The following is an 18,904-nucleotide window of genomic DNA, read 5'->3' as shown; positions in this document are numbered from 1 at the left end:
CATTTCAAATGTTAGAGAAATTATAACAGTTGTGGTGTCATTTTCATCACAATGAACAATACTGCCGTTAAAGTTTTACATTTTTAAAACATTATTTTACTTTTTTTTTTTTTTACCAAGGAGACAGTGAAGAGCTTAAAACGAAATATGAGACATGATGAAAAAAAAAAAGTAAAAATCAAAGTAAATATCACTCGTGAACACAAAAATGTTATTATACGTGATTTTTAAATGCCAATAAGTGTAAAAATATTACTTAATTGTACATATATATTTTATATATCTGTTCGAATCATAGACGGTTCGAATGGATCCATTTGCAGAAATGAACCTAAGATCCCATCGCTAGTTCTAATACCGAACCAAATCTCGCGAGATCGGACGAGGGGATAAGTTAAGGAAACATGGCGATGTCTAATTTGTTAAAGGTAAGAGACACTTAAGCTCTTTGCCTCCAAATTCTCCAGAAACAGTCAAAAACCCATGTAGACGCCTGTAACCTTCAAATGACTATGTTGTACCATTGACGTTTAGCGGCTTGCCCGGACTCTTGCGTGCATGTCTAGTGAGTTTATAAGACTGTCTTGCAGCCTGTGTTTAGCTAGCAGGCTGTGAGCTAGCTGAGATTAATAAAGCCAATAATCACAATAATGCTGGACTGCATGCAGACTACTTGAAGTCAGTTTTAACGCCACTGGTGTTGACCCTCAGTATTATGTTGCTTATAAATATATATCATAAAGGGGCATGTGCCTGATGACAATTAGCACGCATGTTGCTAGCTTTGCCAATGATTAAATGACACTTGACTGAGCTAATGATATAATGTCAATATGAGTTGATCATATCGAGTTTCATGTGCTGGTCTTTTCTTGCCTTACATGTCACTGGGGTCAGATATTTTAAGAAGTTAGAATATATGAAGATATCATTCAAGGAATATGAATTAGAGAGAAGAGAAATTCCATTTTTATGGAGGATGCTTGTTTTCATGCAGTTAAATACAGTGACTGTGTCTCAAAACCTTGTGATCTGAGTAACTAGACTATATTTTTGGTGTCATATATGTGTTCAAATGCACCAGTAATATCCAAAATGCTGTCTGGAGACATAAACTATCAGGTTGATTTTTAAAACCGTTCAGCCTGTTGCTTGCTATCTATATTTGGTGGATATGACATTTTAAACATTTTTGAAATAAAACTATTTTCTGGCTAAAACTAATTTCATATCTAGCATTTTTATTTATCAAATATATATGTACAATTAAGTAATATTTTTTACACTTGTTGGCTTCGGAAATTACGTATAATAACATTTTTGTGTTCACAAGTGATATTTTGATTTTTACTTTTTTTTTTTTCCATCATGTCTCGTATTTCGTTTTAAGCTCTTCACTGTCTCCTTGGTAAGAAAAAAAAGTACAATAATGTTTTAAAAATGTAAAACTTTAGTGGCAGTATTGTTCATTGATGAAAATGACACCACAACTATTATAATTTCTGCACACTATATATATATATATATATATATATATATATATATATATATATTTTTTTTCTTCTTTATTTGATGCACTTTCATAAATAAAGTGCACAATTAAAAAAATATATATCAAATAAAGTGTATAATTGAAAAAAATTATATATATATATATATATATATATATATATATATATATATATATATATATATATATACTTTTTTATATTTATACTAAATCTGGTGCAAGGGTTACACAGTAAAATCTATACATAAAAGGTATTTAAAAAATAACATGTTAAAAGATTAGCAAAGAATCTTTCTTGGTGACCTTAATATAACAAAAAAAACTAAAGTGATAAAAAACAAAGAAATATTTAAAAGAAAAAAATTGTCTGTCAAATCGATTAATTGGATCTAACACTCAAATATATTACAAACTTTTATGTTAGATGTGATTAATCGCGATTAGTCGATTTGAGAGCACTACAAAAATATGTAAAAAGTATAATATTTAAAAAGTCAAATAATACAAAGAAATGTTCAATTTTATGCTTTTTACAGAAATAAAAGAAACAAACTACTTGCCTTATTGTAAATGCACAAATTTTTGGGAAATATTTAGACACAGAAGTGTTCCATAATGTCTGGTTCATTGTGTAACATATTAATGCAGGCATGCTCTTGTTCATCTGTGTCCTTTTACATGTCTTTTTGCTTAGAACAAGGGTTCCCTCCAGTTTGAGGACAAGTGGGATCTTATGCGTCCCATTGTCCTTAAGTTGCTTCGCCAAGAGTCTGTAACTAAGCAGCAGTGGTTCGATCTTTTCTCGTAAGACCTTATGAATTCAGATCTTTTTATATCCTACACATTAACTATAGTCTAAGTCTGTCTTTCTATTCTTCTTCATTCTCATAGAGATGTTCATGCGGTTTGTCTATGGGATGACAAAGGACCAGCAAAGATCCACCAGGCCCTCAAGGAGGACATCTTAGATTTTATTAAGCAAGCTCAAGCGGTAAGAGAGGTTCAGGATTAAGTGACCCGTTGATGTTCTTCAGCAGAATCATCTCTCATTCTTGATCATTGGTGTTTAGAGAGTGCTCAGTCACCAAGATGACACGGCGCTCCTCAAGGCTTACATCGTGGAGTGGAGGAAGTTCTTCACGCAGTGTGACATTCTGCCCAAGCCATTCTGCCAGCTGGAAATCACCCTGATGGGCAAACAGGGCACCAACAAGAAGTCCAATGTGGAAGACAGCATTGTTAGGAAGGTCAGTGGGATAAAACTTATTTAGGGCAGGGTTGAAAAAATTACTTAAATTGCAATCTTTTAGTCTATGATGTTTCCAGATAATGTGTAAACAAATCTTCACTATACATTATATGTAGTTCGACTCCCATCCAATAATTGTTGAGCGGCTTCTTAAATACCTCTGATTGGCCATTGTGTTCATGCACTCAACAGATATGTCTGTGATTGGCAACAAAAAACATGTTGTAAACAGACATCAATGACGCTCTTCACCGAGCGCTTACACAGATACACACAGGAGCGTTTAAAGCAGGTGTCTATCAGCAGATCCCTAATATATCCGCTGATAAATGGATCTGCTGATAGATAACTGCTTTCAAACGCTCCTGTGTAAGCGCTCGGTGAAGAGCATCATTGATGTCTATTCACAACAGCCAATCACAGACGTATCTGTTGAGCATGTGAACACAATTGCCAATCAGGGGTGTTTAAGAACAACAGCGCTCAAAATGCTATTGTCAATTTTTTTTAAATTTCAGTACCGACTTGGTACCGAAATCAGTGCTTTTGACAACCTTACATGTAATCGTTTAATCAATGTTTCAACAACGGAAAGACATCAATAAAGTGTCATGTAAAGTTACATTTACCGCAGGAAAGCCATTCAGTGCATTTTGATTAATATGTGCCGTTACACTTTATTTTAAGGTGTCCTTGTTACATTTAAAGGGTTAGTTCACCCAAAAATGAAAATTCTGTCATTTATTACTCACCCTCATGCCGTTCCGCACCCGTAAGACCTTCATTAATCTTCTGAACACAAATTAAGATATTTTAGTTGAAATCTGATAGCTCCGTGAGGGCTTCATAGGGAGCAATGACATTTCCTCTCTCAAGATCCATAAAGGTACTAAAAGCATATTTAAATCGGTTCATGTGAGTACAGTGGTTCAATATTAATATTATAAAGTGATGAGAATATTTTCGGTGCGCCAAAAAAACAAAATAACGACTTATTTAATGATGGCCGATTTCAAAACACTGCTTCATGAAGCATTGGAGTGTAAATGAATCAGTGTATTGAATCATGATTCAGATCGCGTGTCAAACTGCCAACGGCTGAAATCACATGACTTTGGCGCTTCGAACAGCAGATTCAACACACTGATTAATCTGTGCTCTGATGCTTCTGAGTATTATCAATTAACTACAGGTACTTATACTATAGGGTTAGGATTAGGTTTTTGTAGTTAAGCTTAATGTACGGTTATTATGTATAGTAACTACATGTATCTTGTAATAAGGACACTGTAAAATAGTGTTACCATATGCACTATATTACATATTCCTTATATGTTTATTTTACCTGTTCATCAATATTTATTGCATTTGCATTTGAATAAAATATAACTGAAACCTAACTTTCATAAAAAGTTATCATTATAAAAACTGCAATTTAATATGCAATTTAAATGTTGGTATACAAATCAGTTGTTAATTTTAGTCTTTAATATTAAAGTAATGTACCAACTGACAGGGTTCCCTAAAGAATTTACAGCATTAGCTGAAAGAGATTTTTTTATTTTCCTTGAAAAACTGTAACTAACTAATTGAATTGAGATCAGAACTGAATCGCAAGCTTATGAATAGAAATCAAATCCAATTGTGAAATTTGTGTGAATCCCAGCCCTGATTTTTTCCAGATTGGGATTCATTCTTTTGTTCTGCTTATGTTCTTGCAGCTGATGCTGGACACTTGGAACGAATCTATATTCTCCAACATCAAGAATAGATTGCAGGATAGTGCAATGAAGCTGGTCCACGCCGAGCGGCTGGGAGAGGCGTTTGACTCGCAGTTGGTCATCGGGGTCAGAGAGTCATATGGTGAGATTTGCTGCAGTTCTTTTATTGGATTGAGTGACTTTTTCATGAAGATTCAAAATATTTGATGGCATTATTAGTTAGAAGTATTATATTCTCTTTTCTCAGTGAACCTGTGCTCCAATCCCGATGATAAACTGCAGATCTATAGGGATAACTTTGAGAAAGCCTACCTAGACTCCACTGAGAGGTTCTACAGGACTCAGGCACCATCCTACCTACAGCAGAATGGAGTACAAAACTACATGAAATATGTACGGTCTGCCAGAGATCAGATTTTAAACTACATATTCTATACTAATCGGATTAGATAAAAACTGCACAGCCAAACACAGAGCTAACACTCTACAGCTCTGTTTTTCCTTGCGTTTGCAGTTATGTATTCTCATATCTCTGTTTACAGGCAGACGCTAAGTTAAGGGAAGAGGAGAAACGTGCACTACGATATTTAGAGACACGACGTGAATGTAACTCTGTACAAGCAGTGAGTATATGATCGGCTTTTAAATAATGCATTAATTCATTCATAAATAGGGCATCAATCATTAAAATATTTAAATGTAAATATATTAAAAATATTATTATTATTTTTAAATGATTCAGCATTTGATATGTAATTGAAAGTAAAGTCTTATAGCCAGGTATGTCAGTCTTAAATTGTGGATTGTTTTTTCCCAGCTTATGGAATGTTGTGTGAATGCACTTGTAACGTCATTTAAAGAAACTATCTTGGCTGAATGTCCAGGCATGATCAAACGGAATGAGACTGACAGTGAGTATGAGACTTTGAAATCTATATATTTAAAATGATCCATTTGGGGTTTTAAATGGACAATTAAAAATTTTGGGGGTGGGTAAGATTTTTTTAATGCATTTGAAAGAAGTTTCTTATGCTTATCAAGGCTGCATTTATTTGATTAAAAATACATTTTTCTGTGATGACAAAGCTGAATTTTCAGCATCATTACTCCAGTCTTCAGTGTCACATGATCCTTCAGAAATCATTCTAATATGCTGATTTGCTGCTCAAGAAACATTTCTTATTATTATCAATGTTGACAACGGTTAATATTTTTGTGGAAACGGTGAAACATTATACGGTGTAACATTATAAATGTATTTACGGTCGCTTTTGATCAATTTAATGCATCCTTGCTGAATAAAAGTATGAAAAAAATCTTACTCACCCAAAGCTTTTGAACAGTAGTGTGTTGGACATTGCATATTTTCTAAATAGCTATATAATAAACCTCAGTGAACTCTTCATCCACAGAGCTGCACCTCATGTTCTCTCTCATGGATAAAGTTCCCAATGGGATTGAGCCCATGCTGAAAGACCTTGAGGAGCACATCATCAGCGCTGGACTGGCAGACATGGTGGCCGCTGCCGAGACCATCACAACAGTGAGCATATTAAATTGATGGTCATGCTTTTACTTATTTTATTCCAAAGATTTCTTGTTAAAAAAGTCCTCTCTGTCTGGGTTTAAAGTTCTGACCTTTGTGTTATAACTGATTCTCAACCATTAGGCCAACTCTGTGCTGTACTGATTTTAACGTTCCGTTTATGTTTTTCCTCAGGACTCTGAGAAGTACGTGGAGCAGCTCCTGACTCTGTTCAATCGCTTTAGTAAATTAGTGAAGGAAGCGTTCCAGGATGATCCTCGGTTCCTGACAGCCAGAGACAAAGTGAGTGTGTCGCCCCATCTGTATTCATTCTCACTGTCTTACAGTTGGTCTCAGTAAGTAGCCTGCATGACTAGATCACACCGCAGATGGTTACCAGAGATCTGTGATGACACAGGAGTACATTAGAAGGTTATTTAGCAGTAACTCCATAAAAACGCTGTTGATGTTACTGGAAAATGAATAGACTTGAATAAAAGTGTTTATGTCTTGCGTACCTTTTTAATGACTTGTAACATATAGTTTATAATTTCCCCCAGGCATACAAAGCAGTTGTGAATGATGCCACAATATTTAAGTTGGAGCTGCCATTGAAACAGAAGGGGTGAGTGACGCTGCCTTCCGGGCTTCTGTTTACTGTGAAAAGCACAAAATAACCTTTTAACTTCACTAACGGAGTGCTGCTAATGGACCCTTTTCAAATTTACGAAGTTCTCAGAAAAGGAACTTTTCTATGACTTTCCAAAAAGAGGGGAAAATATTAATTAGGTTGGTTAGAAGTTGGTCAGCTATAAATGTAAAAAAAAAAAAAAAAAATTCTAGATTCAGTCTGTGAAAAGGGTCCATGTTGTATCAACTCATATCAATCATGTTTGATGACCATTTAAAGGGTTAGTTTACCCAAAAATGAAAAAAAAATGTCATAATTTATTCACCCTCATGTCGTTCCAAACCCGTAAGACTTTTGTTTTCCTCTTACGGGTGTGTAACGACATGAGGGTGAGCAGGGGCGGCGCTAGGGGTGGGCTAAGGGGGCTGGAGCCCCGATTGTTTTCCCAAAAGCCCCAAATCTTTTAGGTTTGAGGATTCTTAATAGTGCTCTCTAAATATATTTTTTCTAAATATATCTCTATTAAAATATGTTAAACAGTCCAAAACCGCTTTTCTACAGTATTCATCATAAGTATCCATACACCGGCAGCGCTTTCTCTCTTCTCTCCGACAGCGCGTTCACGTACACCGCAGATGTACAGAGCCACGCCTCCTGTCACTCACTCAGAGCAGCGGCAGGCCTCGAGACGCTCGTTCGGTCCGGTTGAAGGGTTTTTGTTATGATATAACAACTAATATGATAACTTTAGCACATTTGTCAGCTAAACATATATTCAGTGTTTCCCATTAATGACCCTCTGCCGCCGCCACCGTTTCATAATGAACTGAAAATTTAAAACATAGGCTACTACGTTGTATTTTACCAACAAACTGAAATCGGAACCGTGATAAGGCTTTATGTCTTTATAAAACAGCAAAATACAGTGATTAAGTATATATACAGTCTGTCTGTGCTACGTGTTTTAAAGAGAAGTACGCACATTTGCTCACGCGATCAGCTGGTGATTAAAATAAAAGCTCAAGGATTTATCTTAGAAATTAGTACAAAAGTGTTATAATTTCCCAATACTGTTTTGTAAAGTAAGTAACTAATAAAAATTGTCATTTATTTTAGAGTGCATTTGTTACAATATATGGAAATTACTGTCATGAATAATTTTATAGCCTAGTATTAAAACATTATTATATTGTTTTATTGTAATAATTGTTTGGCATCCTAAAACACAATGTAGACTGAGACTCTATATCACAACTAAAAAGATGTTTGAACCCTTTTTAATGTCCAGGTACAAGTCAACGCTGTTTCTTTGTTCAATTTACACACTGTATGGGCTTAAGCTCTCAGATTTTAGCTCTCAAATGATTGATGCATTTAACCTTACAATATACAAAATTTTCTTCCGGGGGAGCATGCCCCCGGACCGCCATAGAGGAGATACACCCAGTAAATTTAAAGAAAATAACTGGGCCAAATAATGTACATTTTTTTAACAAGAATACTACTACAAAAGTTCCTTTTATGTCAGTAAAACTGTTAACAGAAAATTAAATGTCATTGGACAAATATAGATTTGGGCTAAGCCCTAAATGTTTACAATGTCTGGCTCCGCCCCTGAGGGTGAGTAAATGATGACAGAATTTTTATTTTTGGGTAAACTAACCCTTTAATGTTTCTAAACGCAGAGTGGGCCTCAAAACACAACCAGAGTCAAAGTGTCCGGAGCTGCTCGCCAACTATTGTGACATGCTGCTAAGAAAGACGCCTCTCAGCAAAAAGCTGACCTCAGAGGAAATCGAGCTCAAACTGAAGGAAGTGGTGAGGCTATTATAACATGTGACACATTGGTGTTGTCCTCAAAAGTGTTTCATAATGTAAATACTACAAATTGCTTCCTGTAGCTGCTTGTGCTAAAATACGTCCAGAATAAGGATGTGTTCATGAGGTACCACAAAGCCCACCTGACCAGGCGTCTGATCCTGGACATCTCAGCGGACAGTGAGATTGAGGAGAACATGGTCGAGTGGCTCAGGGTGAGAATAAAAGAGAAATGAGAGTGACTGAAACTCAATTTGAGTGTTTTGTATTTTAATGGCTTACTGTTAATGGCTTACTGCTTCGGCCTGGCATGTTTCAGGAAGTTGGGATGCCTGCTGACTATGTGAACAAGCTAGCTAGAATGTTTCAAGACATCAAAGTGTCTGAAGATCTTAACCAGGTTTTCAAGGAGGTGCACAAACACAACAAGCTGGCTTTACCAGGTGACTTACAAGCCTAGTTTTCTCTCTATATATGCATTTAAAAAGTTTGGGGTCAGTAAGATTTTTCGTCAAAGAATCCTAAAAAAAAATATTAAGCAGCGCAACTGATTTCAACAACAAAAAATGTTTCTTGAGCATCAAATCAGCATATTGAAATGATTTCTGAAGGATCATGTGACACTGAAGACTGGAGTAATGATGCTGGAAATTCGAGAGGCTGCTCACTGCAGAGCCAATGGGTGATGGGGGACAAAAAGTCAGACGTTTCTATAGTGAACATTTGTAATAAATATATTAGTGATGATGTGATGGCTTGTTTTTCATTTAGTTCTTAAGGTCTCTTTCACTCCCCTTCTGTTACACAGCGGACTCTGTGAATATAAAGATCTTGAATGCTGGAGCGTGGTCACGCAGCTCAGAGAAAGTGTTTGTGTCTCTGCCCACCGAGCTGGAAGATCTCATCCCTGAGGTGGAGGACTTCTACAAGAAGAACCACAGTGGCCGCAAACTGCACTGGCACCACCTCATGTCCAATGGCATTGTAGGTGTATTTTATGCACTGTGTTTAATGCTTAGTAAATGCTTGTAACTTATAGCTAATCAGTGTGTGCTCTCCGGTAGATCACTTTTAAGAATGAAGTTGGGCAGTACGACCTGGAGGTCACAACCTTCCAACTGGCTGTACTTTTTGCCTGGAACCAAAGACCACGAGAGAAGATCAGCTTTGAGAATCTGAAACTTGCCACTGAGCTGCCTGATGCTGAACTGAGACGAACTCTCTGGGTATTCTTTTAATGAACATAATTAAAATTCATTGTAGAAAAATTGAAGTGCACTCTAGAAAATTTTGCACTTTTTGTTCTTTAAGTGTTAAGATGTTTACTTAAAACAGATCATTGTTTGCATTTAAAAGATTTCAAGAAGAACATGCACTGAAAAGTTACATAGTTGATTATTTGTTGACTAATCAACTATGTAACATTGTAACATTGCAAAAAGTATCAGTTTTATTTCATAGAGTGAAGCTGCTTTGAAATTATGCAAACTGGCAATAGAAAAGCTGAAAACATCTTATTTCTTTAAAGGGATAGTTCACCCAAAAATGAAAATTCGGTCATCATTCACTCACCCTCAGGTTGTTCCAAATCTGTCTTTTTGAATTTTGAAGGAAATTTGTAACCAGGCCACTTTGGGGCACCATTGACTTCCATAGTAGGAAAAACAAATACTGTGGAAATCAGTGGTGCCCCAGAATTGTGCAGTTTCCCACATTCTTCAACATATATTCCTTTGTGTTCACCAGAACAAAGAAATTTATACAGGTTTGGAACAACCTGAGGGTGTGTAAATGATGACCGAATTTTCATTTTTGGGTGAACTATCCCTTTAAAACGCTATAGGTCTCAGGGTTTTTTTTTTTTTTTTTTGCTTTATTCCTTGAATTTAGAGTTACATTTACTGTTTGAGAACCACTGCTTTAACATGAACGAAAGATGCACTGATATTAAAATTCTGACTGGTATGGTTGAGCCGATAATTTTTTGTATGTTATGGGCGATAAATGACCTATATTAAAATGTTATACTATTTTGTGTAAATAAATTAAAAATAAAACACTAAGAAATAAAATCAATCATAATGCTACTATGCTATCTAAATTGAATTTAAATATCACAACATTATAATGTACAGTATGAAAAATAGATATTCATTTTTAAATTTGATTACATTTAACAGTTTTTAAATTATTAATGTCTAAAAATGAATTAGAAATATCCAATATCGACTGACTTTGAAAAGTTAAAAAAATCTTGGTTTATGGATGTTGTAACATCATCTTCTTAACTTGTTTTCCCTCTCTTTTTATTCAGTCTCTTGTTGCCTTCCCAAAGCTCAAACGTCAAGTTCTGTCATATGAACCTCAAGTGAGCTCTCCCAAAGACTTCACGGACAGTACATTGTTTTTCGTTAACCAGGAATTCTCATTGATGTAAGAACATCTCATCATACTTGCTCTTTTCATTTGCTCCTTCTTTTATTTCAGAAACAATCATTTTTGTTTCTCCTCAGAAAAAATTCCAAGGTTCAAAAGAGAGGGAAGATAAACTTAATCGGCCGGTTGCAGCTGACGACGGAGCGAATGAGAGAAGAGGAGAATGAAGGCATCGTCCAGCTTAGAATATTAAGAACACAGGTACGAAAAGTCAAAAATCATTACTAGTGCTCTCTGTTCACTAATGTATACTTCAGTTTTGATGTGAACACTTTGTCTAAGCCGAATGCATAGCCTTTCAAAGTATACTTCATTTGATAGCGTGTATGATCCAAGTGTGCCTGTGCCACACAAGTCGCTTAACACATGCTCATTTGAAAGTTTCATACTGTCCATTGTCTCCGCTATTTCTCTCCTGAAGGTATAGCTGATAAAAATGTCTTTGTCCACAGTATTTCTTAACTACTTCACTCGAACGCTCATCAATGCCAGTGACCGTCATTGTTGCACCTCCAATAGTTTGTTGTTGTTCCATCTATTCCATTTCTTTTTCGTCTATGAAACAGTGCTCCGGGTCAGTGTTGCCACCTTGTGGACAAACTATTTAGCTTAAAACAAAATATATGCGGTTAGAAAAATCAGACGGTGTGCATAGAGTAAGCAAATACTATGCAGATGATAAAATGACAATGCACACTGTATGCATACCCTAATGTGCGCATAAACTAGTAAAGTAAAATGTAATTTTAATGGTAAAAGACTGTAAAAAGGTTATGGTAAAACATGTTAAATTGGTTAACTGCAAGTTCCCTTACTATATGTGACCCTGGACCACAATAGCCGACAACATTGTATGGGTCAAAATTATCGATTTTTCTTTTATGCTAAAAATCATTTGGATATTAAAGGGTTAGTTCACCCAAAAATGAAAATTATGTCATTAATGACTCATCCTCATGTCGTTCCAAACCCGTAAGACCTCCGTTCATCTTCGGAACACAGTTTAAAATATTTTAGATTTATTCTGAGAGCTTTCTGTCCCTCCATTGAAAATGTATGTACGGTATACTGTCCATGTCCAGAAAGGTAATAAAAACATCATCAAAGTAGTCCATGTAACATCAGTGGGTTAGTTAGAAGTTTTTGTAGCATCTAAAATACATTTTGGTCCAAAAATATCAAAAACTACGACTTTATTCAGCATTGTCTTCTCTTCCGGGTCTGTTGTATATCCGCTTTCACTCCACAGTGATGCTGCTGCTTCTTCTTCTACGGCGGTTGGCATCCAGCTTATTGATGCATTACCGCCCCCTTCTGCTCCGGACAGTGACGTGATTAGGACATCCGCGTCACATTAGGACATGCACACCTATGCACCATTTTAAAAAATATAGCAATACCAAAATACAAATAATGTAGAATAGCTTGAATACAGCTTGATGTCCTAATTGCGTCACTGTCCGGAGCATAAGGGAGCAGTAATGCATCAATAAGCTGGATGCCAACCACCGTAAAACAGGAAAGAAGAAGAAGAAGCAGCTTCACTGTGGATTGAAAGCGGATATACAACAGACCCGGAAGAGAAGACAATGCTGAATAAAGTCATAGTTTTTGTTATTTTTGGACCAAAATGTATTTTCGATGCTTCAACAAATTCTAACTGACCCTCTGATGTCACATGGACTACTTTGATGATGTTTTTATTACCTTTCTGGACATGGACAGTATACCGTACATACATTTTCAATGGAGGGACAGAAAGCTCTCGGACTAAATCTAAAATATCTTAAACTGTTTGGAAGGGGTTTGGAACGACATGAGGGTGAGTCATTAATGACATAATTTTCATTTTTGTGTGAACTAACCCTTTAAGTAAAGATCATGTTCCATGAAGATATTTTGCAAATTTCTTACCGTAAAAATATATATATATAAATATTTTTGTTAGTAATATGCGTTGCTAAGGACTTAATTTGGACAACTTTAAAGACAATTTTCTCAATATTTTGATATTTGATTGCACCCTCAGATTCTAGATTTACAAATAGTTGTATCTCGGCCAAATATTGCCCTATCCTGACAAACCATACATCAATGGAAAACTTATTTATCCAGCTTTCATATGATGTATATGTCACCCTTATGACTGGTTTTGTGGTCCAGGGTCACATATACAGTGAAAAATAGATCTAACAGGACATTTTAAGCAATCTTAAATTAAAAAACTGTTAAATGAACAGACTTTGAAAGTAATTGTACACAAATGGGAATATCACCCTGACTTTACATTTGTTGGTATTTTGTTTAAACAGTTATGGTATAATCAGTTATGTACATTAGGGTTTATATGTTGTTTAAAGGTGCTGTATGTAATTTTTTTCGACTCTACTAAAGCATAAAAATACCATAATATGTTTGCAGAGATTTAGGAAACATGCTAAGTTCACATACTTGTTTCTCAGAAAAACAATACTACAGCCAGTTATTCTACTTTGAAATGTGCGTTCTGTGTCGGAATGTGTGTTTTTGGTTTGGTCTGTGTGATCCCGCTCACTGCCGATTCATCCAATAGTATTTCGATACCCTGGGTTGCCAGTTAGCGGAAAACACGGCTTATCATAGCCACAAAAGCCAGCAAACAAACTAGGTCGGAGATCGTAGATTCTACCCGAACTAAAGCCTCGCCATCCGTCTAAAAACCTCTGCCCAGAGGCATTTTAGACACCGCTAAATCAACTCATCAATTTACAATATAAGGCTCTTCGCTTTCCATTGTCAATTGTGCTCATTCCTATTGTGTCCTCAAACTGGCAACCCACGTGAGCGTCATGTCTGAGGAGGAGGGGAAACGACCCTCTCCAATATTTTGAATTTGGAATGCAGTACCCATTTCAACCACTAGCTGTCAATATTACACACTGCACCTTTAACTAATGTTTATTTCATTATTTTAGTGTCCCATGTGTTACCATGATGGTGTTTTGCATTTGTGTGTGTGACACTGTTTGTCTATATTTGCATACCACTGCTTGTAGAGACTACATGTGATGGAATTAATTTTAATCATGCTTCATTTACCACCTCTGTTATTACAGTGGTTCTCAGTATGTTATACAGGTACAAATAAGAGAAGAAGGGTGTAATATTAACATTATATCAACCCTAAATTTAAGTTTAGTCCCGTAAAAACCTAAAATATTGCTACTGTATTTTTTTATGGTAGTTCCAGCAACCACAGCTGCTGTTTTTTACTGTAAATTTCATGAATTTATTATTTATAGTGTACTTTGGGCTTAATGTGTTTTTTTTTTTTTACTGCAACATTTCAGGAGGCCATTATTCAGATCATGAAGATGCGTAAGAAGATCACAAACGCTCAGCTGCAGACCGAGCTGGTGGAGATCCTCAAGAACATGTTCCTCCCTCAGAAGAAAATGATCAAGGAACAGATTGAGTGGCTCATTGAGCACAAGTACATCAAGAGAGATGAGACGGACATTAACACCTTCATCTACATGGCGTAGCGCGGAAATGACTCCAGAGTTTACCTGTAACCGTTCCCAAGGACGACGTACCTGTCGAGGATCAGCAGCGGGGGGAGGGATGGTGTGATGTCTCGAAGATACTGCTTAGGCTGCTGGTCTGATGGCGTAGTCATGAGCTTGTTTTAACGACAGGCAATCACACATCAGATAAAAATGTATTTAAAAAAATAAATCCCTGCCTTACCTTACAGTGAAGACACATGGGGATCAGAATAGGAGATAAAAAAATAGGAAAAAAGACAAAAGGATTCTATTTTTGCCATTGGTAGTCAGTATGCATGGTGGGCGTTTGGCCTTTTGTATGTGTACATCTCCAGCAGCATGCGGTCAGTGGGAATGTTACATTCATCCGAGGACTTGCTTGTGTGTGCCGTGTTACGAGCGTTTTTCTCCCTCCCGCATCCTCCGCCTGGACCCCGCCGCCTCCCATCCTCACCGCACAGTCCAGGACAAGAGCCGTCCCATCGTCGCCACTGCAAACACCTGGCCTTGTGCGCCGACACCGGAGTCGCTGAGGAGCGCGGGCCGGGATGGAGGACTAGCATTAGCACTTTTCACACTCTCCACCACACTATGTCAGCATGGCTATATTTGGGTTGTTTTTCACGTCTTTGGGTTTCGTTTTCACTTTTTTGCTTCGTCAAATGTTTGCAGACGTTGAACCTTCTTTAAGCTATGAAAGATTTGATTGGCTAATTGCAGTTTAGACTTCAAGTTTCTCTTCAAAATGCCAGGAAATGCTGGTGTTCAGAGGTCACAGAGGGTCATGGTCTGCGGAGAAAATATGGTGGTTTGATATTTTTTTTTGCTTTTTGTATGTTTAGGTGTAAATGCATTATCAGTGTGCACCGAGTCAGAAGGTCAGTGTGATGTAATTGCAGTTCTTTTTTTTTTTTTTGGTTTACAACAGAATTTTCCGTTAACGGTCTCGAAAAGTGACTGAAATGCCGACTGAATTGTTCCTGGAGCCTGTGATGAGGCGGCCTCACTAAGGTCCCATAACATCAGTCACAGCTCCAATTTAGTCTCATTGCCCCATCACAGCTGAGCACACACAAGCAGTAAAGCACAGTTACATGAGTCCGAGTAAAGCAAGCGCCGCTCCAACCTCAGGTAAAGTTATTTTAGTAGGTTGTGCTAACTTTCATTAGCGCCGTGCGGTTCTTGCTAAACACACGTTTGCCAAAGCAAAGCACAAGTGTGCTGATCTCAAAATCATTGTTGTGATTGTTTACCCTCTATTTCCGAGGTTCCCCGAGAAAGTCTCTTCATTTAGTGGGAAACATTTTCCTTTTTCTTATTATCCTATTATGACCGAGTGTCTCTGAACAAAAGCCTGTGCAATTACTGATCAGCTGTTTATTGTAATCAAACGAACTGTCTCATGATTATTAGCATTTAAGTAAGTGCAAAAAAGTATTAATTCTTATTTTCAAATATTGACAGTCTTTGGTCAGTCTAGAATTTCTGTGCGTTTGACATGACGGTTGAATCAAACATCAATGTGTTCACCATATATCAGCCTTTCAGTGTATTGTCTTTGGAAAAAACAACTAAAATACCATTTTCACTGGCTGATGCCATCAAGTGTTGATTGTATATTCATCCAAACGCAAAACTACGGAAGCTTGTTTCCGCCTCTGAATAAAAAATAAAAAAGGGATAATTGCGACTTTTTACTATATAATTTACTTTTTTCTCAGAATTGCGAAAAAAAAGTTTGTCATAATTCTGAGAAAAAAAGTAGGAATTGTAAGTTTGTATCGCAGTTGCAAGAAAAAAGTCAGAATTGTGAGTATAACTCGCAATTTTGACATTTCTTGCAATTTCGAGTTTATCTCACAATTGTGACTTTTTTTCTCAGAATTGCGAGATATAAACAGTTGCATGATATAAAGTCGCAATTGCGTGTTGTAAAGTCGGAAGAGTAAAAAAATGTTCTGTCATTTTTTTTTTCTCAGAATTGGATTTTATAACTCACAATTCTGAGAAAAGTGAGTTAAAAAGTCGCAATTACTTATTTAGTTTTTAAATAAGCTTCCATACAAAACACTCAATGGAAGCTTGTTTCCGCCACTAAAAAAAAAAAGAGGTAATTGCTTTTTTTTACTTTTTATCTCACAATTCTGACTTTTTTCTTGCAATTGTGAGTTATAAAGTCAGAATTACGAGATTTCCGCTACTAAATAAAAAAAAAAAAGAGATTGCTTTTTTACTTTTTATCTCTCAGTTCTAACTTTATAACTCGCAATTCTGACTTTATATCACGCAATTGAATTTATATCTTGCAATTCTGAGAAAAAAAGTCCGAATTGTGAAATAAAAAGTTGCAATTACTTTTTTTATTATTGTTTTAGTTTAAACAAGCTTCCATACAAAACACACTATGGAAGCTTATTTCCACCACTAAATAAAAAAGGTAAATGCTTTTTTAAATTTTATCTCACAATTCTGACTTTTTTACTCACATTTGCAAGTAATAAAGTCAGAATTGCGAGTTAAGTCAGAATCGCAAGATGCAAAGTCGAAATTCGGACACTTTTTTTCGCAATTGCGAGTTTATATCACGCAATTCTGACTTTAGAACTTACAAGTGAGTCTTGCAATTCAGAAAAAAAAAAAAATCAGAATTATGAGATAAAAAGTTTTTTTATTTTTTCATGGCGAAAACAAGCTTCTATAACACTCAAACTAAAGGGTCAAATAATGAGTTTCTGAGGAGGGCCCACTGAAATCCACAATGATAATTCTATAACATTTCTGCACAACATCTGTCCATCTCCACTATGACATTTCCTGTCAGTTATGTTTGTTTCCTCTGTTTTTAATACAAATCAGTCACTCATTTGTGTCCCTAGTGTTTGATTTCACATGGCAACTCAAAATAGTAAAAAGGTCGTTTATAAGATCCAGATGTACAACGGTGTTTGAGAACATTGTGATATTCGATTGTCCTCTTTATTTATTGATAACTTAAGCATGTTTGAGAGGGGGAGAGAGTGTGTGTGCGTGTGTACGCTTAGGAGCCTTTTACAACAGGGTGATGTCATATCCTGTTACGTTTATGCATTTTCATTTTTGGAATTTAAAGTTGGTGTTTCTGCTGACTGTATGTTTTCCTCTGTCAATTACTCTAGGTAAATACATATAATTTTATTAGGACAAGCACTATGATTTTCATATTTATCAATCACAGTTGGCGTTTGTTGTGTGCTTGTGTTATTCTAGAGCCAGTTGGGTTTTTTTTTTTTTTTTTGAACGATATCAAATGAAATGCAGTCCCAAAAGCTGAAATGTCAGTTCATTGTAATGGAAGATGATGAAACTGAATAAAAATGGTGTGAATGACCTTACAAGGGAATGCTACATGAAATTATGAATTATGAATAATACTTGTTTTCTCTGATGCACATGAAATGTTCCAGTAACTTGAGTCTGTGCACATCATTCGGTGATATAATGCAATAAGTGAGCGTGAAACAAAACATTTTGGAATCTGTTGATGGAATTTTATGTAATAAAGTTGCGTACACATACAAACACTCACTATTAAGTTGATTATATTGTACTGAAATGAGGGTGTGTTTTTTTTTTTTTTCTTTTCAACTTCATGGGCGGCACATCAGTATTTTCATCATTCTAAATATGATAATGTGTACTTATTTTTTGTCACTCCACTATATCACATACTAGGAAGAGTGGTGTTTGTGTCTTATTTATCACTCTCCTGTTTTGTAGAGTGTCTTCCATCATTGTCACAGCATTAAAGTTTTCTTCATTACAAACGACAAACACTGACTAAAAGTGTAAAGGTTTGTGTTTATTCTTAAAGCGAACTGGATGGTATTAGTTTGTATGACACATGAGGACAGTCCTGCAATTATTCCCGTATACACTTTCTGGTAAACAGTTCAGCAGAAAACTGAACACTCGAGTTCCCTGTAGTGTGAGAGACTGCTGTTGCAACAAGCAAAATATAAATGTAGTTCTGAGAAGGTGCATATGCTCTGCCTATGACTGTCTGTTTTCAAGATTTCTTGCCTGAAGCCTTAAAAGCTTCAAGAATATTTGAAAATTAATAAGACGTATGAAGTGAATGTGTGCCAATGTACAGTGAAGATCTGGAACGGATGCTATTCTTGCAGTGTGAGTGAATCATTTTCATGTACTGGATTTTTTTTTATATGTTGCATAATTTATTTACTGGCAAAATAAAAATATTATTTGATTGAGGCTGATTTTATGTCCTGTTTCCACAACACCCTGAAAAAATAAAAACCAAACCCTGTGCAATAAAATGAAGGGTTTCTTTACATATTCATCTCAATATGCCATTATAACTGAATATTATATTATATATTTAATTTAATAACAGCTAATCTGTTATAATTTGGGGATGTTTTAGAGGATTAGTCATAGTTATGACGATCAACTAAATATTTTATGTAATAAACACTGACAAAAAATAT

The 18,904-nt window shown here is 35.9% G+C and overlaps 1 protein-coding gene across 1 annotated transcript; it reads left to right on the top strand.

Moving 5' to 3' along the window:
- The first annotated feature begins 238 nt into the window (after positions 1-238).
- Positions 239-18,667, top strand: cul5a (cullin 5a). Its single transcript, XM_067365180.1, has 19 exons — positions 239-428; positions 2,205-2,314; positions 2,402-2,501; positions 2,581-2,757; positions 4,481-4,622; positions 4,728-4,873; positions 5,023-5,103; positions 5,298-5,391; positions 5,893-6,023; positions 6,201-6,308; positions 6,566-6,630; positions 8,322-8,454; positions 8,538-8,669; positions 8,774-8,897; positions 9,263-9,438; positions 9,519-9,680; positions 10,769-10,887; positions 10,968-11,091; positions 14,220-18,667. The coding sequence occupies exons 1-19, from the start codon at positions 405-407 to the stop codon at positions 14,412-14,414; spliced, it is 2,343 nt and encodes a 780-aa protein (XP_067221281.1). The 5' UTR covers positions 239-404; the 3' UTR covers positions 14,415-18,667.
- The last annotated feature ends 237 nt before the right edge of the window (positions 18,668-18,904 follow it).

This window comes from Chanodichthys erythropterus, chromosome 17 (genome assembly GCF_024489055.1).
Source record: "Chanodichthys erythropterus isolate Z2021 chromosome 17, ASM2448905v1, whole genome shotgun sequence".
Taxonomy (NCBI): domain Eukaryota; kingdom Metazoa; phylum Chordata; class Actinopteri; order Cypriniformes; family Xenocyprididae; genus Chanodichthys; species Chanodichthys erythropterus.
Note: the sequence above shows the minus strand (reverse complement) of the source record. Positions and strands in the feature narration are given on the sequence as shown.